At 41.4% G+C, this 25,117-nt stretch overlaps 1 protein-coding gene across 1 annotated transcript in view; it reads right to left on the bottom strand.

Annotated features, from left to right (window-relative positions):
• Positions 1-25,117, bottom strand: part of grin3bb (glutamate receptor, ionotropic, N-methyl-D-aspartate 3Bb) — a 73,790-nt gene that overhangs the window by 28,103 nt on the left and 20,570 nt on the right. The window contains exons 2-3 of the mRNA XM_048559387.2: positions 21,230-21,828; positions 15,836-16,883 (exon numbers count right to left, since the gene is read on the bottom strand). Coding sequence (XP_048415344.1) covers positions 15,836-16,883; positions 21,230-21,828 — 1,647 coding nt within the window. The remainder of the gene's footprint in view (positions 1-15,835; positions 16,884-21,229; positions 21,829-25,117) is intronic.

Genomic DNA, 25,117 nt, shown 5'->3' with positions numbered 1-25,117 from the left:
TAAATAAAAAGATTCTATTTGCCATTTTGTGACTATCCACTGATGAATCCACCCGTAATGATCTGTCTGCACATTAAGGTCTTGCCTTTTACACCATTAGCTCATTACATCGTGCAATAAATCAATTCTTTACAATAAGTAAGACCATAATACATAGGAGAAGAATTTAGGCCATTTAGCCCATCGAGTCTGCTCCACCATTCAATCATGGCCAATAAGTTTCTCAACCCTATTCTCCTACTTTCTCCCTGTAACCCTTGATACCACTGACAATCAAGAACCTATCTATCTCAGTCTTAACTATACACAATGACCTGGCATCCACAACCTTAGATTCACCACATTCTGGCTAAAGAAGTTTTTCCCTATCTCTGTTCTAAAAGGTCTTCCCTTTACTCTAAGGCTGTGCCGTTGGGTCCTAGTATCTCCTACCAATGGAAACATCTTCCTAACATCCACTCTATCTAGGCCATTTAGTATTCTGTAAGTTTCAATTAGATACCTCCGCATCCTTCTAAACTCAGTTGAGTAGAGAGCCAGAGTCCTCAATGTTCTTCATATGTTAAGCTTTTCATTCTTGGGACCATTCTCGTGAACCTCCTCCAAACACGCTCCAGGACCAGTACAACTTTCCGAACACATGGGGCTCAAAACTGCACATTATACTCCAAATGTAGCCTGACCAGAGCCTTATGGAGCCTCAGAAGTACACCCCTGCTTTCATATTCAAGTCCTCTCAAAATAAATGCAAAAGTTGCATTTGCCTTCCTAACTGCTGACTCAGCCCTTTCAAGTTTGAGAGAATCCAGGACTAGAACTCCCAAATCTCATTGCACATCAGACTTCTGAATTTTCTCCCCATTTAGAAAATAATCCATGATTTTATTTTTCTTACCAAAGTGCATGTCCTCACACTTTCCCACGCTGTACTCCAACTGGCCACATTTTTGCCCACTCTCTTAACCTGTCCAAATCCTTCTACAAACTCCCCACATCCTCAATACAACCTGTCCCTCCATCTAGCTTTGTATCATCTGCAAACTTAGCCAGAATGCACTCAGTTCCTTCATCTAGATCATTAAGGCATAAAGTGAAAAGTTGTGGTCCCAACATAGACCCTTGTGGGACACCACTAGTCACCAGCTGCCATCCTGAGAAAGACCTTTTTAACCCCAATCTCTGCTTTCTGCAGAGAGCCAATCTTCTATCCATGCTTGTACCTTGCCTCTAACACCACGGGCCCTTATCTTACTCAGCTGCCTTCTGTGTGGCACCTTGTCAAAGGCCTTCTTGAAGTCCAGGTAGAAAACATCCATTGGCAATCCTTGGTCTACCCTACTTCCTTAAAGATTTCTAACAGATTTGTCAGGAGTGACCTCCCTTGACAAAACCATGCTGACTTTGCTCTATTTTACCATTTACTTCCAAGTATTCAGAAATCTCAGTCTTCACAATAGACATTAAAATCTTACCCATGACCAAGGTCGGGCTAATCGGCCTGTAATTTTCAGTCATTTGCCTTACTCCCTTTTTAAACAATGGTGTCACATTAGCACTATTCCAGACCTCTGAGAGCCTCCCTGGCTCTCATGATTCCTGAAAGATCACCACTAACGCCTCCAGCTATCTCTTTAAGAACTCTGGGGAGTAGTCCATCTGGCCTGGGGATTTATCTACCTTCAGGCCATTCCGTTCTTCTCGCACTTACTCCTTGGTGACAGCCACCATACTCAGCTCTGCCCCCTGATTCTCTTGAATTTTTGGAATCTTACTATTCCTTCCACTGTGAAGACTGATGCAAAGTGGTTATTCAGTTCCTCAGCCATTTCCTTGTTCCCCACTACCATATCTCCAACATCATTTTCCAGTGGTCCAATGCCCACTTTTGCCTCTCTTTTGCCCTTTATATAACTAAAGAAACTCTTACAGACCTCCTTTATATTACTGGCTAGCTTACCCTTATATTTAATCTTCTCCCTCCTTATTTTGTTTTTGGTTGCCCTCTGTTTGTAAGCTTCCCAGTCCTTTGGTTTCCCACTGTCCTTTGCCACATTATATGCTTTCTCTTTTGCTTTCATGCTATCCCTGACTTCCCTCGTCAGCCATGGTTGCCTCATTGTCCCTGTGCCATGCTTCTTTTTCCTAGGGATGAATTTTTTCTGCATGTCCTGAATTACTCCTAGAAACTCCTGCCATTGCTGTTCCACTGTCATTCTTGCTAGGCTCAGCTCAGCTTCTGCTCAGCTTCTCCCTCATACCTCTGTAGTTGCCTTATTTAGTTGAAATACCATAACCTCTATTTTCTCCCTCTCAAATTGCAGAGTAAATTCTATCATATTGTGATCACTGCTTCCGAAGGAATCCTTCACCTTATGCTCCCTGATCAAGTCTGCCTCATTGCACAACACTAAATCCAGTATTGCCTATTCCCTAGTCGGCTCCGCCACAAGCTTCTCCAAAAATCTACCTCGGAGACATTCCACAAACTCCTTTTCTTGCAATCCACTACCAACCTGATTTTTCCAGTCCACCTGCACATTGAAATCCCCCGTGATCACCATAACTTTGCCTTTCTTACACACCTTTTCTATCTCCTGGTATATCTTGCACCCCAGATCCTGACTACTCTTTGGAGACTTGTACATAATTCCAACTATGGTTTTTTTAACTCTGCGGTTCCTCAACTCTTCCCACACAGATTCTATACCATCTGACCCTACTTCATTTCTAACTATTGATTTAATTTTATTTCTTACTAATAATGCAACCCCAACTCCTCTGCCCACTGCCTATCTTTTCAATAAGATTTATCTCCTTGCATATTTAGCTCCCAATCCTGATCCCCTTGCAACCATGGCTCCATGATGGCAACCACATCATATCTACTAATTTTGATCTGCGCCACAAGTTCATTTACCTTCTTTCACATATGGGCGCATTCAGATATAGCACCTTCAGCCCTGTATTAACCATTCCTCTTCTCATTGTCACTTAGTTATCCAGTGTGTTTAAAGTTTGATTTCTAGCCCTTTCCAAACACTCCGTCCTATTTGTGTCTGTGCTGGAGACTTTAATAATCTCTCTTGAGTTCTCATTACCTGTCTTTTTTTTCATATTTTTCCACACAGTGGAATTTAGCCGTACAGATGTTAGCCTGTTGCTTTGTTCCCCACTGGGGGATGTTTTATCTTTCCCTTCCCCCCACTTTCCAATTTAAAGTCTTGTTGACCAGCCTATTTACCCTTTTTGCTGGAGCATCAGTCCCAGCTCGATTCAGGTGGAGACCGTCCCAGCAGTATGGATCCCTCGTGTTCTAATATTGATGTCAGTGCCCCATGGTAAGAAGCCCCTCTTTCCCACACCACTCTTTTAGCCACATGCCTACTTCCCTTATTCTCATGTCCCTATGCCAAGTTGCAAGTGACTTGGGCAGTAATCTGGAGATGAGAACCCTTGAGGACCTATTCTTTAATTTGGTTCCTAGCTCCTGATAGTCCCTGAACGGGTCCCCTTTCCTTGTCTTTCCTATGCTGTTTGTTCCAACATGGACCACAATTAATGGATCCTCCCCCTCCCTCTCCAATATCCTTTCAAGCTGATCAGAGATATCCCTTACCCTGGCACTAGGCAGGCAACACACCATACGGACTCTCGATCTGCTCACAGAGGATATTACCTATTCCCCTGTTTATAGAATCCCCTATGACTACCACTTGTCTTTTTGCATCCCCCTCTTGAATGGCCTCCCATGTCACAGTGCAGGGGTCAGTGGGCTCATCCTCCCTCCAGCCCTTTTCCTCATCCACACAGGAAGCAAGTACCTTGTACCTGTTGGACAAGGTCAAGAGCTGAGGCTCCTCTGTCCTGAATGCAGGATCCCTACCTGCCTCACTTGTGGTCATCCCCCTGCTGACCTTGGCCACTGACCAAATTTGAAGTGCTAATCTACCAGGTGTGAGTGCCTCCTGAAATATAGGATCCAGGTACTTCTCCCCCTCCCGGATGTGCCGCAGTATTTAAAGCCCAGATTCCAGTTCATCAACTCTGAGCCAAAATAGGTCAGGCTTCAGTGGATCATAATCACCAAATCTTTCCAAACTATGAAGTGTCTTTTTTTTGCCAAAACCTTAACCTTCAGTCAATCAATAATCTCTCCCTATCATATGGCCTTAAAATGGTTGAGATACACATACCATTTAGAAGTCTCAGTTGGTTAATCTTAATTATTTCACATTTCTCCACATTGTTAGTGATTTCCTCATTACAAATGTTAATGCTTGGAAATTACCCGGTGTTCACTTGATCTCTACGTGTAACCTCATCAAATTAGTCACAGCTTCCCGCACCAAAAGTTTAGTACGGGATCCCATAAACATTCTTCTCCTAGATGTTTACAAATGACTTAAGTGAAATGAAGTGAATTTTTCGGCTTTTTTCATTATCTGCTTTGGAAGATATTTTAATTTCTGGCTCAATTTACCTTTCCTTACAATCTCAATTATTTCTTAACCATCATTTTTCAGGATCCTCAGATTCAAGTTAAGGATTTTGTTTTGCTTCAAGGATAAGAAAATTCTTTGGTGCGAACAGTTCTTACACCAATCTCCAGTCATTCCACAATTTCAATATACAGTTTCCTCTGAAAACTGAGGTGAAGAATGTTGTGTCTTTTTTCACTCTGCAATACAGGCACCTCTCTTCCATCTGACAGTAGTACAACTTATATCCTAACTATTGTCTTAGGCTAAAGTTGATGATGTTTATACCCTTTTCATTGAGTTCCATTGCTCTGGTCATGACATTTCACTTGGTCTCGACACCTTTGAGTTGGTAGGGGAATAAATCAATCAGGGTTCTTGCTCATGATCACATACATAACCCTTTTGGGAAAATACATGAAAAATGGTCACTGGGTGAAGTTACAAAGGGTGCTGGGACAGGAACCATTGCTATCAGAAACCTGAGGGTGAATCAGATTGGGGGAAAACTGAGAAGTGGGTGATGCAACAGAGATTAGCAAACCGTAAGTAGCTTTACTAAATGAATTTAAAGAATGAAGATGGAGCTTTGCTCTGTAGCTGACTTTCACCATATCTGACCTGTAAATACTTAATGGAATAGAGCAGGATGAACTTCAGTAACATGTGCCTAATGATTGGAAGCACTTAATGTCAGTGCCAGGTGCCTGTAATAGGCAAGTTCATGTTGAGCATAAAACATAAAATATTATGAAAAATTAGTAAATGTATAACAGTATCTCACTGAATTTTGTAAAGAGCAGACTGTGGATTCTCAGCTTTGGACGTGTTGTGATTTGTGTAGGGAAGACCTTAAGAAGGAGTCATGTTTGAGAAATCAGGTCTCGAAGTAAGAATATTTTTGATAAAGGTGTGCTGTGGTAAAGCAGGGCTGGAGGTGTGGAAGCAAAGGAGATGGATAATGTTGAAGAGGAGGAAGTAAGAAGTCTTAGTAATAAACAAACTATGGGATTCAAAACCACAGAAGCTTAGCCCTGGTTCAAATGGTGCACCAAGACTGCAAAAACACTGGTTTATTGATATGTAAGAGCTGAAGAAGAGTACAACAGATAGAGAGAAGCAGGTTTTCAACACTGGTGTCCAGGTTTGTTAATGCTCAAATTAGTGAAATCTAGAAGGTTGTGATGCAGAAATCACTGTAAAGTATTGTCTGGGCTTGGTTAGGCAGAGGAAGGGAAGGTAATGGGAAACTGATGAGGCTAGTGAGGAAGTAGTCATTAAACAGGTTGCGCAGACAGCCTCAATCTTACATTACGAAAGTTCTAATGTAAGTCTTTCACATTCTGGAGTGGAAGTGAGAATGAGGCAGGTATAGACATCAGAATGTTTCATTGGACACAGACTCCTATTGAGGAAATGGGAACGCTGGAAGACTGAGTGACAATGAGGGGATGATACTATCAAAAAGCACACTCCAGACATCTGCTGACAGCCACCAGTGGTGTTGTAGGAAGGGCCAGTGGAGAAGGTATTGTGAATTGGAGGAAGGAGATTTAGTGAAGCAATGGTAACAACCCCATGTCTAGGCCAAAAGTTCCTGGTTTGAGTCCCATGCCAGGCCATTGGCCATGGAAGGTGCATTTTTAAAGAGGCCAAGCTGGTTTGTAACCAGTCTGAAAATCCACTCAATACACCTGATGGTTAATGGTAAGAATGGGAAAGTCTCCTGCTCAGCCATCCTACCAAAAACAACGGTAAAGCACTAAAGTACTTTTTCCATAAACATGGTCCAATCCAATGGAAGTCCAAAACCCAATGCTCAGAACCAAGGCTGAGAAAGGATAGACAATTTCATGCAGGAAATTGGATATCCTTTTCCAGAGGCAAGTGAGCATGAGATGTGGATGTTATAGGAATCGAATTAATGATACAGCTAACCATATCTGTTGTTCAAGACCTCTAAAATAGTGAGGAATTCAATGGCTGGAAAAACCCAGTGGGCTGATACTGTGACCATCCGAAAGACAGCAACAGCAATCTTTTTATAGACAGACAGACTGGGCAGGCTGCACTTTGCACATCTGTGGTTTATGGAGACACATGCTAAGGTGTAGCTGCACCCACTCAGGTCCAATTTTCACTAGTCTGAGATCAAAACTAACACACTTGGGCTTTAGACCTTTCTGAAAAAGATCTAAAAGTATTGGACTTCTTTGGAGAGGATAAGTACACCTTTGGAAAGATCCAAGCACCATTTTGGGTAAACGAGAGATGCTTCCCAACCTTATGAGTATTTAGAATAGAGTAGATTAGTAATTTATTGCTTCTTGTATTTTTACAAAAAATACAGTGAAAAGTGTTTAAGTTGCCATATTCCAGTGCCTATAGAGGGCATTCTCCTATAATGTGATAGCTGCATTCCTGCACAACATCACATTGTAGAAAATACACTATAGAAATAATGGGCCTATGGGAAAAGGGTGGGACTAAGTGCAGACTACCAAAAAAAACTTAAAATCACTCAAAAATCCCTCAAAAGCACAAGCTGAATGAATGTTTAATTCATATCCAGTAATGAAATAAAAATAAATATAACACCTTATCTTGAAAAATTGTCAAGATGACTTGATGGGGGAGGAGGTTTTGAGTCGCTCTGTTATTAATGCAGGGGTCTGAGCGTCATCATCATTATCATCATCATCATCATCATCACCTTCAAGATGCAGTTGTGGTTGCCGGGTTAGGGCAGAAAATAGCTCATCCAGAAGTGGATGGCCGTGGTTCATTATCTTCTGACTGTTTCTTGAGGGTTGGCTTAAAAAAGACACCCAGTTTTTGCTGCTTTGCCCTCTTTCTTCTTTGTTGAAGAGGCAGTTCATATGGTGCCGAATAAGATCTTATTCCATGAACTTCTACCCTGGTGCATTCTGCATTGTAATCGTCGTTCTCTAAGGGCTGCAACTGCTTCTCAGTTTCCCTCAGGATAGAAGACAAAACAGAAGTGGTAAGTTCTCCTCGTGCTGTATCCTGGGCTTCATCTACACCTCCAGCTTCCACTACCCCCTCAGCAACTAGTTGTTGTAGATCAACTGTAGGGAGGTCTTCACAGCTGGACTCAAGCAGCTCTTCAACACCCTTACTCTCCACTTCTTTAAATCCATCTTGTTTTCTAAGATCAACACTATGTTCTTTGATTCTTGGGAGTTCCTCCGACAGATCAAAGGTTTTAAAATATTGAACAAAGCCTGAGAGAAGCATCTGCCAAAGTGCATATAAGCACTCTTTACTGACATCACCCCAGGCCTCCGTGGTAATGTCAACTGCATTCTTAACGTTAAAGCTCTTCCAAAGTTACTTCCTAAAATCATTTTCCAAAACATCAACAATAAGGTCAGAAAAATTGTCTTGTCACTGCTTGACCTAAAGTAGACACAAAGGGTAGACTTAAGGGAACCTTTCAAGGCTCGCATGTTGGCACAGTGGTACACCACCGCAGGGTTAAGCTTTAAGTCTCCAGTGGCATGGGCACCCAGCAGCACAGTCATATGATCCTTTTCCACCTTAAAGCCTGGAGCATGTATTTCTTTCATAGAAATGCAGGTTCTTGATGGCATTCGCTCCCGGTATAAACCTGCCTCATCCAAATTGAAAATTTGATCTAAGTTGTAGCCTTCTTCATCATTAATTGTTTTACTGTGGGAGGAAAGGCCATGGTATGCTCCTCATCTGCACTGGCAGCTTCACCACATAACTTTACAACATGGAAAGCAGAGCGGTTCTTAAAACCAGCAAACCAGCCATTACTAGCACTAAAGGCAGGCACATCTGCAGGATTTTTTGCTTTCTTTGTTAGATTGTCATAAATTGATAAGGCTTTCTCTGTTATGGTGAGAAGGCTGGTCCCAGTTGGCTTTTTTGTTTGATCTTCTATGCACACACTTAGAAGCCGCTCCACCTCAAGTTCCTCTCCCTGTGCCCTCACAGATTTGCTAGCACTCAGACTTGTTCTAGCAATACAGCTTGCTTTAATCTTTTCCGCATTGTCTCTAATGGTGCGTAAGATAGACTTCTTTATCCCCGTTACCTTAACAATATCACACATTTGCTCGTTCGGCTCAAAATGCTTTGTAACATCTAGCTTCTCTTCGGTATTACAGCCTTTCTTTTATGCTCACCACCTGCAATTTTATCACCAGGTTGCTTCCTGCTAATGTTCTTGTCACTTTGTCCTTGTATTTTTGTGGGTAACACGGCAAAATTTGCATAATAAATTAAGTACTGTACCTCTCACAGAAAGCGCGATGATCACGTGATGCCAGCGCAGAGACACTTTTGGCGCTAATGTTGCATATTGTCAGGACAGAGCCTGTGCAACAATCATGTGATGTTAACGCATACTCCTCCACGCACTGATGGAATTGTATTACAGCTAACACAAGATTGTATTTTAGAAATAGCGTTCCCCACTCGTCAGTCGCACTATAGTCAATTTGTGCTGCCAGAACACGTTATAGCTGACCCGTCTCTATTCATGACGGAAATCATATGTAAAAAAGGTTAAGCCAAGTCCAACTTTGTTGAATTCACAGCTCATGGGTTCCAAAGGTCGAGGAAAAGACAGGAAACATTCTCCACCGCTGTAGAAGGCCAACACCGAAGCCTCCAAATCTCAGGCCATTGGAATCCAAAGCTCAACCCACCTCATCATCGAAGCAATTCACCACTCTCCAGGACCACCAGGACATGGCTGCAATGACCACGAGGCATGGACTACACTGTCTGTGCTGCTGCAGTAGCCACCCAAAGTATCCTTCCTCCACTGGAGCCATTAAAAGACGGCATGATGAATTTTGATGTTAAACGTAAATAAGTGAAAAAGAATGAAAAAAAAGGATGAGGCAGGCCTGATGATCAGAAGCAGATAGGCTGAGGAGCCCAAACTGGGCTTAGATGTACAATTTGTATGTCACTGCTAAAAATTATTTGTATGACGAACTATTTTATAAGGGTGAATATATTGCACTATGTACTTTTATTGTAGTGTTCAGGGAAACGTGTCAATTTTAGGTCACTTATCTGTCAAGCAAGCTATAATCTCTAGTCAATAATAGTGACGGATAAGGTCAACCAAAAATGAAATTAAACTGACTGATCTTCTTTGTCATCTGTTTAAAGGGTTTTTTAAAAGTTAGGGACTTCTTGGTTTCTGTGATAATAAAGTATTTTCTGAATGGGAGAATTTTTCTATATTTTTATGACTGTTGTAAAAATGGAACAATTTTCAATTTCTATCATTTTATCTTAATAATAAATTGATGTTAAGAAGAGGCAAAACACTGACTCAAGATGGCTGCACTGTGCACCTCTGACCAGGTTGAGACAGCTCATGAAAACATTAATAAAAAAGAATTCATCGAACTGAAATTAACACTTTTTAAAACGTCATCAAATAGCAGATCTGTACCTTTTAATCAATTTACACCTTTTTTGGAAATTATCCCCAGGTTAAAAAACACAATTAAGCCGGATGTAGGAATACTGTATTTAAGGCACAAGTGGCTGGGCAGTGAGTCAGAGAAGAAAAACAAATTGGTAACAGCAGACCCAGAGTTCTCACTCTCACTCTCACTCTCACTCTCACTCTCACTCTCACTCTCACTCTCACTCTCACTCTCTATTTCTTGCTCTCTCTCTCTCTCTCTAGCTCTTCCCTCCATCATGTTTCTTTCAGCCTCTCACAAACAGCACGGACTGATGAAGGAAGTCAGAGAAACATCTATTCATGAAGGACTCAAGGATGCTGAGGATGTAAGACATTAATTAAACAATTGTATCTCTTAAAAGGATTTTAAGGTATTTTTCAAACTTGGGGTGAGTAACTAAAAAAATTTATTTTGCTTAGGACTAGTAACAAATAAATATCATGTTTTTCTTTCACTCATGAGAACTTTGTAATTGGCTCCTTAACTTTGACTTGAATTTATTAAAGTATTAATTGAAATGTGATAAAGCTGTGTGCTAAAGTGAATGGAAGGTATTTGTTCGTAGACCAAGGGGCATTAAAAAGATTGACCCCTCATCACTTAGTCTTCACAATATCTTCAAAATGGCAAGTTTATATTCTGTCTCTCCTTTAAACAAAAGAATCCTGGAAACGGTTTGTATGTGAACAGATCTCATAGGATAGGCCAAACACGTAATTAAATAAATGACCATGAAGTAGGACACAGGCAATATGAGCCCAGTATTTGATTTTTGTTTTCAGTTAGAAGGTATAGGTAACACTTTAGAGTTTTAAAATACAAAGCAGAGGAAGAAGTGGTGATTTCTATATATAAAATACATATTATGTATTTTCTCTGGTTTTGAAAAGCAGCTGATAAAAATCAACAGTTAAAGAACTGAGGATGGAACTTATACATGGTTCCCTTGATCTTTTTCAAAGATCTTCTCTAAAGTTATAGTGGAAAATTGGGAAAAACCTATACAAAAATGTATATCCTTGGACTTTAAGGAACCAATGAGATGTGACAAGAATAATTCATTCTTGTGGCAGATTAAGAGAGGTAAATCAGATTGCATAATGTCTAACTCTGATTGCAGAGTAACACATTATACTTTGTAGGCTGTGAGGTTGCAAAGGTAGAACGTAGAACAATACAGCGCAGAACAGGCCCTTCAGCCCTTGACGTTGCACCGACCTGTGAACTAATCTAAGCCCCTCCCCCTACACTATCCCATCATTATCCATTTGCTTATCCAAGGACTGTTTAAATGCCCCTAATGTGGCTGAGTTAACTACATTGGCAGGCAGGGTGTTCCACGCCCTTACCATTCTCTGAGTAAAGAACCTGCCTCTGACATCTGTCTTAAATCTATCACCCCTCAATTTGAAGTTATGCCCCCTTGTACAAACTGAATCAAATCAATCATCTAATTTTATTAACATAAAACTAAACGCACCTAACAACAGCTCCAGCAGAGTGCTGCAGCATTGCATAAGCGTTCACCCAATATAACTTAACTCTGCCACTATTGAGAAAGTGGAATGGCGGAGAACCTTCACAGATGCTGCCAAACCTGCTGAGCTTTTCCAGCAACTTTGTTTTTGTTCTACTATTGAGAAAGGTCAGTTCAATTTAAATACCTGTACTGCAGTTAACAGTGCACTTATTAAAACTCCCTCCCTTTGGCTGTAATTTTTCCAGATTAAAGATAACCTATGAATCATGCAGGCAAGATATATGCAGCAATATTAGCAAAGATGGGGCATCCATTAGGAAATGGTTCAATTTTGACAATAAATATGGAGTAAAATATGGAGACCTTAGTAGACCTTAAGTATGTTTGAGTGCAATATCCCACTATCCGGTAATCTGTAGTGCACGTAGGTGTAAAATAAGCCCAACAATTTTTCAACCATGCACCTCTTTACTTACTAAGTTCATTGATTCAGAAAGACCCCAACTTTCCTCCACTCTGTTATTAGATTAGATTCCCTACAGTGTGGAAACAGGTCCTTCGGTCCAACAAATCCACACCGCCCCTTGAAGCAACCCACCCAGACCCATCCCCCTATAACCCACACACCCCTGAACACTACAGGCAATTTAACATGGCCAATCTGCCAAGCCTGTACATCTTTGGACTGTGGGAGGAAACCGGAGCACCTGAGGAAACCCACACAGACACGGGAAGAGTGTGCTAACTCCACACAGACAGTTACCCAAGGCTGTAATGGAACCCAGGTCCCTGGCGCTGTGAGGCTGCAGCTAACCACTGAGCCACTGTTCTACCCTAATAGTTCAAATTATTTAATTTTATAATTTGATAATAATTTTTAAAATTTTATAAAATTTTAACAATTTTAAATTTTATAATGTAATAATTTAATTTAATTTTATAATTTAAATTATTCTAAAACCTTCATCCTCATTGTTCTAACTTGAAATCCATACCACTTATTCACAACCGTGCTGCCCTGGGTTTAATCCCTAAACAATGTCAATGGAAATTAATTTGTTTTTTAACAGAATTGTCACGACTTTTATGTTAATAGTTTTCAATTAATAATCATCTAAATGTATAATTGGGTTCAAATTTTGGGTTTCCACAGAATAGGAAGTGATTGATGTGAACAAGATAGAGATGCCTTATTGAGGAGATTGGTTACCTTAGAAAATGGAGATAAAATCATTTTGTCATTGATAAATGAATTTGTATCAAGAGAGGGAGGCAGGCCAGAAATGGGAGCTGGCACTCAGCAAATAACCCTACTAGGGCCATGTGATTCGATGTTGACAGTCTGCACAGATATCATTAATCTTATCAAGTGCTGGTACACTGAAATCTTCAGCTCCAGGAGTTTATATACCTCTAAAGACAGACAGACACATAGAGATAACTTAAACTAGCATTGATCCTCAATGCAGAGCATAGAAGTTAACAATCTGCTCAATACAGTGAGATGTTGTCTAATCACAGCAGGCTACATTGACCATTAGTGATTGCCCATTATCTTTCTTAGCTTTATGTGGTCTAGGATAGCTCAGCAGTATAGCACAGACTATTTCTAGTTAAGAGAACTAGCTATGTTTTGCATTTACCAAGCTAACCTCATACCCTCTCTCAGGTCAATTCTCGCTCCACCCCACCCCCACCACCAAAAAATTCTCCACAATTCTCAAAACTATTTACAATATCTGCATCTGGGAACTATCTTCTAAACCATTTCTTATGCTCTAGAAGGGATATAAGTTCAAGCTGAAAATGATTCTTCTCATCTGTAATCCCCCAGCCCCCTTCCCCTCTAACATTTTTGCATGTTTAGAATCCACAGCGCAGACCATTCAGCTCACCTCATCTTTGCTTATGCTTACATTCTCCTCCAATTCTAATTACTCTTCCTACCCTGTCTAGTACATTGACACTAACCTGAACTTACCTTTCTTGTTCATGTTACGTGCCAAAATCCCATCCTGCATCCCTCCTCCTTGATCTCTCCCAATGTTGAAATGAAAGAAATAGCATAATTTCCTCCTATAATTTATTCCATCTCATTACATGCTTAGCTCCCGCTGTCTTCCCCTCTAGCTACAATCTTCAGGATTTTACATTCTTAGTTTGATGTCACTTAATCACTGTGCTCTTTGATTCAGTTTGTCCTCTCTCCCATGCTGGTAAACTATGATGTTCTACATTGGAACCTTGGCTCTTCAACTAGGATGCTCAATAGAACAGCACACAGAATAGGTATACCTGAAGGTCAAAGCTGAACAGGTGAGCGGGAAAGCTGGAATGGAAGAAGTGAATTTGAAACTATAATTGACTCTTTTTCACTTGAATCATATGATCCCCACTATGTGAAAACAGACTATTCAGCCCATCAAGTCCACACCAACCCTCCGAAGAGCATCCCACTCAGACACACCCCTCTACCCAATCCCTGTAATTTCACCATGGCTAGCCCATCTACTCTGCACATCCTTGGACACTAAGGGCAATATAGCACATCCAATCCACTTAACCTACACATCTTTGGACTGTGGGAGGAAACCAGAGGAGACCCATGCAGACATGGAAAGAACGTCCGTGTGCAATTTGCACAGTGGCCCAAGGATGGGATTGAACCTGGGTTCCTAGCACTATGAAGCAGCAGTGCTAACCATTGAGCCACTATACCACTCCTTGAGCTCAATCCAAATCATCCCTTGCTTCTCGTAAATGCCTTTAAGGCTCTCTTTTCTCCAATAACATATATAATGATCTTATGAACCATTTTGCAGTAATCTCCTTTAACCCTTTTACTGGTAACATGACTATCCATTGCAGGGAGGAAGTTGCCCTAACTTGCTTTTAGTTGTTGATTTATTTTATTTGCATATAACTTGTAGTAGTTGTGCTTTTAACCACTAAGAGAGGGGAATACAACACTGTAGCATGAATGGATGTCAAATTCAAAATTTTCATGGGCAGCATGGTGGTACAGTGCCACAGTGGTTGGCACTGCTGTCTCACAGCACCAGGGACCCGGGTTCGATTCCAGCCTTGGGTGACTGTCTGTGTGGAGTTAGCACGTTCTCCCCGTGTCTGCGTGGGTTTCCTCCGGGTGCTCCAGTTTCCTCCCACAGTCCAAAGATGTGCAGGCTAGGTGGATCGGCCATGCTAAATTGCCCGTAGTGTTCAGGGAGGTGTCGATTAGGTGGGTTATAGGAGGATGGTTCTAGGTGGCATGCTCTGAGGTCTGGTGTGGATGAAGGGCCTGTTTCCACACTGTAGGGATTCTATATATCTAAGTTTAGGACCTCAAGGGTTCAGTGAGGAATCAACAGTGCTTCACTGAAAATCAGGTTTGAAATGGTGTTGACCTTACCCAAGATAAAGGACCTTGTACACCCGGTTGGAAGTTTCAGCTTTCAGCTCATTATCCGTTGGCTTAGAATTTAGTTTAGCATTTGCAGACTACAGTGTTTCACAAAACACATGAGACAATCTCTTTGTCAAACCTTGAAAAAGAAAGTAATTGCTGTAAAACTACAATCCTAATCAATTGTCTCAGTGCTCTAACAATCTGGGATGATAAAGAGATTCACTCTAAAATTCAAATCCATGTTGTAAATCAGGGCTAGTTTCGTACTCTGCATTCGCTAATATTAAAAGCTTATGTTATTTTTGACTGGGATATTTCAGTAAACAAGCTTTTTAAAATTAGTAGGGATTGACTTACAAGTTCAAGGGAAGGTGCAAATTGTGAGCTCCTGTCACAGCCCTGGAGATAAACAAATAAAGGCCCAGGTGGATGTTGTCTGAACAGAAAACCCATTGGATGGTCCCATTTTCCATTGCTGCTTTGCACTGAGCTGAGCTAAGAGTAGTGCTTTAGGTGTCTTCACTGGCAGTCAGGGAGGTCAAACAATCTCAAGTTTCCTACTTTTGTTGGCTACCCAGCCTAATTGTTTGACCAAGAATTTTTGACACAGATGTCATTGCAGCGAATCTAAGTCTTATTTAACCTAACATTCACACACATCCCAATAGATCGCTGCTCATTAGACTCTGGAGTAGGGGCTCAGACATTTTTTCATCCCTAGTCCATGACACTGAGGTCAACACTCTCCCTGTCACACAATCTCAGCATTCAGCAGGATGCTTGGCAGCTTTCAGAGTTGACTAAAAGTAAAACTTTAAACAATTAAATCTCCCTCTTGATGTCTGAAGATCAGAACTGGGATAGTGTCATGATCATTTTAGGGTGTAGGGTTACATTTGATATTCTCTTTAAAACATCTTTGGAATTACATTGTTCGAAGTGTCTCCGTGTTCCTTTCAAATAAAACATTGTTAAAGCATTTTCTTACCTTAGTGTCATGAATCCCAGAAAGTTCCTCAAAGGTTTTCTCACCGACCATGACAGCTGCAAGATTAGCAGTATAACTGGATAAGACAAGGAGGCAAAAGATTGCCCACAGGTTCATTAAGAAACGCCCAGTCCAACATTTGGGTGTCTTACTAGAAACGGTTCGTCCAAAGAGGATGGCGTAACATAAGTTAAGAGCCGAGGAATACGAGAACACTTTTATTCTATTTCTTCCATTGGGTGTCATTCCAAATGGGCTTTTCCACTCGTAAAGTGTCAGAAACAAGGCTGTGAGGTGGAGAGCCACAAAAATCCCAACCCACATTGACCAGTGCAACGGCCACATGAAAGCACCAATGGGAGCAGCTGTGTCCCGAGTCCTCACGAGGATGGCTAAACTGGTGGAATAGAAGGGGCTGGTGAAATCTATCACCCTGCTGCGTGCTGAATTGATGCTAAAGGATGTCACAGCCATCTGGGCGGCACCACTGAGGAGATCACCCACCAATCCTGTCCATCCACCATTTTTCCAGGCACCATACTTCCCATCTCCAACAATGTACAGGTCAAAGTCAAAACCAAGGTCGTCTGACAGCTTCTCCAGGAGATCCATGCAGTAACCATAGCAACATTTCTTGTAGTCCGTCGGCACTGATCCATTTTCATTATTCAGCTCTTCAAACAGCTGTGTCAGCACAGCGGGGTCTTTGGTGTGAGGATCCAAACACAAGAGGCCTGCGGGACAACTACCGTCGCGATCAACCTCCCTGGTAAAAACAAAAGGCAACTCTACCAAGGTGACCACTCGCAGCTTGGAATGAGGTGAGCTGCTGCCCTCATTTATTTCGTTATGAATTCTACTGGGCCAAATACTTTGTTCAATCTCAATTTTCTGGCGGTTCCATTTGCCAACTCTCACCCAAGTGGGTTTTCCTAATGGATCCTGCCGCAGGTTCCAGATATGGTACCGGTGATCACTGCGGATGTGTGATGCCTCCTGTACATGAATATAACCTGTTACCCCATCAAACGATGTGTTTGCCAAAAATCTAGAGGAAAATACACGTAGGGGAAAATAAACATGTGTTCACATTGTGCCTTTAACATAGTACAATATTCCAAAGCTATATCATCATACAAAATCCCAAGCCATGAAAGGAGATATTACAACAAGTGCCAAACTTTAATCAATGTAGTAGGTTTTAAAGAGCATCTTAAGGGAGGGAAAAGAAGAGAAATGAAGGAGGAATTCCAGAACCTAAGCCCATAAGACATAGGGGCAGAAGATGGCCATCCTGTCCATCAAATCTGCATCGACACTCAAAGAGGCTATGTCTCTAGGCAACCAAAAGAATGGATCGAAAAGTAGGGCAAAGGAAATTATGGATTCACACAGGGCTAGCATTGGAAGTGTAAAGATTTGTTTTAACAGTTGTGGAGCTGGAAGTGGTTACAGAGATAGGGAGGGCCAAACTGCATAGGATCTGAATACAAGGATAACAATTTTACATTGGAAGTATTGTAGGACCAGGAATCAATCAACACCAACATGAACAGGGGTGATGAGTGACTAGAATTGCTGCAAGTTGGGATACGAGCAGCAGATTTTTGTATGTTTATGGCGAGCAGCAGTGTATGCCTTGTCAAAGCATTGAAGTATGTGAATCTGGAGGTTAACAAAAGCATGGATGAGGGGTTTTGCCACAGATGGGCTAGTGCCAGAGTGTACTATTTACATAAAAATTATTACAAGTTTTAAGTAATCTCAGCATAATTCATGTTAACACACAAAGTAAAGACCATTAAACCCTAACATTTCAGCATATGACTTTATAGGCTTGTCTGTGCACATGTATCATGACACCTATGGAACAAGGTCAGAAGTAGGGACACAAACCATCACACCACCAAGGCCCATATGTGACTTTATAAATTGTTTTCCTCAATAATGAGTGGAAGCTAATTATTAGGAGGCAAGGGTTAAAGACCAGGAAAAGTGACATAAAATGTTGTGGTCAATTTCGAAGAAAATTCTGGTAGATTTCTCCTTGGTTTCTTAGTTCATGCCACATCATTGGACTTACTTAACCAACCAACGCCCAGCAATTTCTCTTAATCGCCTTAGGATCACATGACAGTGCAGAACCGTGGAAAGAACTGCTCCCCATTGCCTTAATCACTCCCAAAGATTACAAATTTCTTTGTTTGCTTATGACTCATTCAGTTTCTCAATCGTCAAAAAGCTCCCTTAAAATTTTTCAATACCATCCACTTGCACTGCCTCACTGTGCTGTCTAATTCATGCAATTACTTCTCACAATCTATTCTGTTCTGTTATGTCAATCATTTAAAGTTTTTCAAATGCAACATTTTAGGTGTGATGTCTCTCATGACAGATATCACCCTGGTATTCACTATCGAGGATACACAGAAGAGGAGTGGTCACTTGGGTGAAATACTGCAGGCAAGCCTGCAATGTGTACTCTCAAGTCCCTGTGAAAATTAGTGTCTTCAGGATAATCCAGAGAACTGGAACCTCTTCCATCCCCAGCCCACCCACACATCCGCACACACAAATACATGGAACAGGTAGAACAATTTATATTTCAAATATAATGTTGAAAAACAAATCACAGAGATAACGAATGACAGCATGACCGATGAAGAATGATTGAATTGACTAGACTTACACTCTCTACAGTTTAAAAGATTGAGAGTTGATCTACTTGGAGCATATTAAATGGTGCTTGTAACCCAGAGGCTCCGGATTATGCTCTGGGATCATGTGTTCAAGTCCCATGACAGGGATTTGCGGAATTAAAATTCAATCAATGGATCTGGGCTATAAAACTAGTCCCAGTAATGGTGACCACAAAACATCCATCAATCCAAACCTGTGTGGTTCACAAGTGTACCTCCATAAGGCAAATCTGCCATCCTTATCCAATCTGGTTTACATGTGACTCCAGATCCACAACAATGTAGATGACCCATTAACTGACTTCTGAACTTGCTCAGCAGAAACAATTTTGGATGGCCTTGCCAGTGACAGCAATAATCACATGTAAAAAACAAATAAAATGAAACTTTAAATCTCTGAGTCAGAGAAATATTTGGGTGTTAAGTACAGCCAAGACAAATTTTGGACAAAAAACGAATGTAAGCGATATGGGGACAGCTTTTTTTTGTTCATCTCAGGATGACGGCGTCGCTGGGTAGGATGCATTTATAGCCTATCCCTAATTGCCCAGAGGGCAGTTTTGAGTCAGTCACATTGCTGTGGGTCTGGAGTCACATGTAAGCCAAACTGTGTAAGGGTGGCAGTTTCTTTCCCTAAAGGACATTAGTGAACCAGTTGGGTTTTTCCAACAACCTGCGATGGATTCATGGGCATCATTAGAGTTTTAATTGCAGACATCTTATTGAATTCAAACTCTACCAGCTGCCATGACAGTATTCAAACCCAGGTCCCCAGAACACTACCTGAATCTCTGGATTAATGATCCAGCAATAATACCACTAAGCCATTGCCTCGGCAAGTATAAGAAATAGTTGAAGTAAGCATCTACTATTATTAAAACTGAATAAAACAGTTATTTAAACATCTTATTAAATGGTGAAGCAGCTGTGGGCCTACTCCTGCCCTTATTTCTGACGATTTTAACCTCCACAATAGAGATAACATCTGTTTTATCATGGCAAATTTAGTGAAAATGTGAATTGTACATGGTTATATACAGAACAATTTTGTCATTAACAGCAAAGAATGAAAATCCTCCTTTTCAAACTATGCCATTAATAACCCTTCACTGCTGGGAAGTGTATCTCGCACCACTGAACGACAACTGTAGTTGGAACATTTTGGGTTGGTGACATGGATATTAATGGCAAGAGCGGAATTACCTCTAGATACTAGAATGGGTAACAGTAACCTACTCCATATTGAACCATTATCATCTGTTTGGCAAATCTGCTTCTATTCAGCAGTTAGGGAATTGCAGGAAATAGACACAACAACAATGAAGGATAGGCAATGCATGTCCAAACTGGGATGAGTAGGAGGGGATCTTGGAGATGATATTATTCCAATGCACCAACTGCCCTTGTTCGTCTAGGTGAAGGTTTTAAGGTGTGGAATGCAGTCTTCCATCTCCTGCCCAGCTGCTGAATTTTCCATGCCCACTACCAGTGGGAGTGTGGGAAAACCAATGTCTTGGATCCTTCCAGCACTTACCCGTCAGGAAGAATAATGCATTGGATTATTCTGCTCTGTCCCCTGTTCCAGTTGGGCGAGGTTGGGGTTGGGTGGGTGAATGGAGTGCATTTGGCAAACTGAGCCACTTTGCATTTCACTGTGCAGACTCAAGGGGGATAGGGTAAAGTTAGCTGCTAACTGTTACAGAGATGAGCAGTCAATGGACACCTGGTAACATGGAGAGTTGGAGCTGTTGCAACCGCAGTTAATAATAACTGAGTTGTGTCAAATTATTACAGGTAGGTTGTCAGAATCTACACAGTTCCCCAATTGTTTCTCACTATCAGCATTCACTGCCTGAGCATACATTAAAGCATAAGAAATAGGAGCAGGAGTAGGCCATAAGGCCCACCGAGCCTGCTCCTCCATTCAATAAGATCATGGATGATTGTTTCATGGACTCAACTCCAGTTATCGTCCATTCACCATAGCCCTTAATTCTTTTACTGTTCAAAAATCTATCTACCTTTGCCTTAAAAACATTCAGTGAGGTAGCCTCAAGTGCTTCACAGGGCAGGGAATTCCACAGATTCACAACCCTTTGGGTGAAGAAGTTCCTTATCAACTCAGTCCTAAATCTGCTGTCCCTTATTTGTTGTCCCTCATTTTGAGGCTATGCTCCCTGCTCCTAGTTTCAACTGCAAATAGAAACAACCTCCCTGCTTCTATCTTTTCTATTCTCTTCACAATTATTTTTGTAAAAGTCCCCCCTCATTCTTCAAAATTCTAATGAGTACAATCCCGGTGTACTCCACCACTCCTCATAAGCCAAACCTTTCAATTCCGTAATTAACCTAGTGAACAACATGAAAACATTGTGAAACAAAAAAAACAAAAGCAGAAAGCTGCAAATAGCAAGGGCATTTAAACATCTGTAGAGTTTGGGAAGGATGTTAATTGATTGCAATCAGACCCTGAGATCTTGAATTCAACATGTAGTTGTCATTTACTTGATGCCTGGTTCCCACATGGCACAGTGCTCAAACTGCCTTACTTCATTCATGGATGGACACCACTGTGCTTTATATCAGGATGGTTAGTAGCTATGGAACACAAGACTCAAAACACAGCTGAAGGCTGGGGAAAACAGTAGAACGAAGTAAAGCGAGTTAATTAAAATATTTACATTAAGTGTTTTACCTTGAAAGATATTGACCTGAAGATAGCACACCTTCCTTCTTTTTGTCATTACAGTTCACCATGCTTTGGATGAGTGTTGTGTCAGGCCGGATGAACACCGCAGTAGATATAGCTCTAGCTATCAGCTCCACTGCATCCCTCACATAATTTCCCAGAACTGGTTTGTTCACTTCACCGTAGGCAAGTAGACCCAGAGGTAGGCCTGTGGTTTGCAGGTCCTCAACGTTCAGAGGATGACCAATAACCCAGTGAAACTCAGGGGAGGTCAAACCCAGGCCGGCTGCAGTTTCGAAGACGAATTCAGAACATTTGGCATTACTGCTGAACATCAAAACCGAAGTGGACGAGTCCTTTAAGTCATTCAATTTCTCGTGTAAAAAGGGAATGATGCCCGCATCATCCATGTCTGTTAAGTTGAGCAAAGCCCGCAGTTCAAAGTTCGAGTTGTTGCTCAGGTAACTGAGGAACCTGGAGATATCCCAGCTGTGGCACAAAATCACACTGACATCATACCAGGAGTTGGTTTTAAGGACATTGATGAGCAAATCCATCAAAGAGGTAACTGAGCTTTCCATGCTCATCTGCAGATGTAAAGGATTCTGGAAAACAAATTAGTTTTTGAGTTAGAAACTGAAATTTGAAGACATGATTATCTAAAACATCAAGATAAAATAAGACATTTGAACTCATAAAGCTCGAAATAATACCAGATTGGTATTTAATTCCAGCTCAAAACACACCCACACCTGTATGGAACTCACTCAGCAAACTCACCGGTCTATCATTTCATCCACCCAGTGCTCCAGTTTCAACCATGTTACACCATTCCACACCTTCAGCCTTCTGCATCTTGGTGTTTGCTATCCTGCATCTGAGTTCTACAGACTCAGGTAACTGGAGAACTGTCCTGTGTTTGGAGTGAGTGTGCTGTGACAGTTTTATAGATGGAAGTTACCAGTGCTTAGATTAGGACTTACATATATTGGACATTTCAGCAACTATCTAAATCAATCACTGCAATTTATTTTCCAAGCAATATTGTAAACTTACTTTTCACTCTTCTCTGGTTCTACTGCTCTGACTGATTTTGAAGTGAGCTCAGCTCATTTAAACACTGTGAGCATTGGATCTGGAGTTTTGAATGGAAGTTTGTTTGATTAATTCATAGGATGTAGATGTCATTGTCTGGGTCAACATTTATTATCCATCCCTAATTGTCCTTGTGAAGGTGATGATGAGCTGCCTCCTTGAACTGCAGCCATCCATTTGATGTAGGTCACTCAAAAATGCTGTTAGGGAGGGAGAACAGGATTTAATTCAGGAACACTGAAGAAGTGGTGATATGTTTCTAAGTAAGGATGTTGAGTGTCTTGAAAGGGATCTTGCAGTGGTGATGTTCCCAAGTTTCTGCTGCCCTTGTTATTCTCAATGTTAGTGATCATGGGCTTGGAAGATGCTGCCCAATGAGTCTTAGTGAATTTCTATGGTTCATCTTGACAATGGTACTCACTGCTGTTCATGAGTATCAGTGGTGGAACAAATGAATGTTTGTCAGTTTGGTGCCAAACAAATGGATTGCTTTAGTCTAGATAGTATCAAGTTTCTTGAGGTTTGTTGGAGTTGCACCCATCTAGGCAAGCGAAGAGTGTTTCATCAAACTTGTGACTTGTGCCTTGTAGATGGTAGGCAAGCTTTGGGGAGTCAGGGAGTGAGTTACTCATTGCAAGATTCCAAGGATCTCGATCCGATCTTGTAGCCCCAATATTCATATGGTTAGTTCAGCTCAGTTTCTAGCCAATGGTAACCCCATGATATAGATTGTGGAAAATTCAGTGATGGTAATGTCATTGAATGTCAAGGTGTGACTGTTAGTTTCTCTCTTGTTGCCTGGAACTGTGTGGTGTAAATGTTACTTGCCACATCTGGTTACTGTCTTGGTCTTCTGCATTTGGATGTAGATTGCTTCAGTATTTGAGGGTATGCAAGTGGTGCAGAACATGGTGATTGCTCAAATGAACATTCCCACTTGTGACCTTATGATAGAGCAAAGGTCATTGATGGAGCAGCTGAAGCTGACTGTGCCTAGGACACTACTCTGAGGAACACCTGCAGCTGAGATGACTGACCTCCAACAACCACTCTATCTTCCTATGTATCAGGCATGACCCTTACCAGGGCAGCTCCCTCCTGACTGTATTCCACTGTGCCATTACATCTGCCAGATCTGTCCTGCTGGTGTGACAGGACATATTCATGGATAATGATGGTGTTGTCCAGGTCTTTGTTTGTAAGGTGTAATTCTGTGAGTCTGGCCACATCAGGCTGTTGCTTGACTAGCTCTTCCAAGTTTGGCACTACCCTCCAGGTGTAGATAAGGAGGAATTCATAGGGTTGATGGAGCTACGTGTTGTTATTGTTTCTTGTGCCTTAGTCAACATAAGGTGGTCTATCAGATTTCATTCCTTTTTTGAGACTTTTAAAAAGTTTAGTACAACTGAATGTCTTGTTGGGCCATTTTAGAGGGCAGTTAAAACTCAACCACTTTGTCCAAAGTCATGTATAGGCCAGACCAGGTAAGGATGGTAGATTTCCTAATTATAGGGAATTAGCAAACCATATAGACTTTTACATCAATCAACTATATTCATCATTAATTTTAATTCCTGATATTTCACATTCTACCTTCTGCTATGGTAGGATTTAAACTTGGACTTCCAGGATATCACCTGGGCCCAGTGGATTACTACCCAAGTCAAACTGCCATTAAATTATTGTTTTGTACAAAGTTACCCAGCTCAAGAAAATATTCGCTAAACCAATTAGCTCCCTTCCAGTCTGTCAGCGGTCTCCACCTAAACTCTATTCATCGACGACTGTGCTGCCAATAATCAATAGTACACTTGAGCTTTTGGAAGCCTCAGAGTTGGCTTCCCTGAAATGAAAGGAGTTGTTGCCCTTGGGAGGAGGGGACAGAAAAGGGAGGAATGAAAATATCAACATCGGAATTCAAACAATGAACTGACATCTTGATTTTGTCTGTATATGGAAGTATTTAAATTTTGGAGGAGAGAAATTAATGATTGCAATTCATTCTCCCCTCCTTATCTTGTTCAAGATGGCGGCACTGGCAGAGTAAGCAGCATTCAGGCTCATTGGAACCTATCCACGCCAGTCTAGTGGCATCCTTTGATGTATGTACTTTTTTGTCCTCTTCTTCCTCTTTCTTCATCTTCGAGGCCAGAGTGGTGCTGGCTACAGCATCAGTGGTGTGGGTCGAGCCTCCTGGTGTTCGTGCCCAGAACCTGGACTCTCGGTGGTGGCAGTGCCCAGAGCAGGGATTCCTAGGGGGGGTAGTAGGCCTGCAAGCCTGCACTCTTGGTGGTGGCAGTGCCCAGAGCAGAGGCTTCTGGCCTGGAACCTGGATTCTGATGATGTCTGACGACAGCAGAGCTAGGTTCTCCTGGGGTATCGGTGTCATCATTGCTATTTTCAGAGCAGGACTCCTTGAGAACCGGAACACCTTCCGGGGACTTTACAGAGGCCCTGGGGCTGGGCTTGAGACCCAACTTGAACAGAAGATGAACTCTTATTTACGTTAAAACTGAAAAAACTGCAGGTGCTGTAAGTCGGGAATAAAAACAGAAGTTGCGGGAAGAGCTCAGCAGGTCTGGCAGCATCTGTGAAGAAAAATCAGTGTTAACGTTTCGGGTCTGGTGACCTTTCCTCAGAACTCAGAAATTTAAGTAATTTCTTTTTATTCTTTTTGTAGCTCAAAATTGTACTTTTAAGATACATTTGACAAGAAAATCATTCATTCATTCATTCTGCACTTCAAAAAAATTCCAGAAAACAAGACTCACTATTAGAAAGATATTAGTCCAGCCGTTT

Source organism: Stegostoma tigrinum, chromosome 30 (assembly GCF_030684315.1).
Source record: "Stegostoma tigrinum isolate sSteTig4 chromosome 30, sSteTig4.hap1, whole genome shotgun sequence".
Classification (NCBI taxonomy): Eukaryota; Metazoa; Chordata; class Chondrichthyes; order Orectolobiformes; family Stegostomatidae; genus Stegostoma; species Stegostoma tigrinum.
Note: the sequence above shows the minus strand (reverse complement) of the source record. Positions and strands in the feature narration are given on the sequence as shown.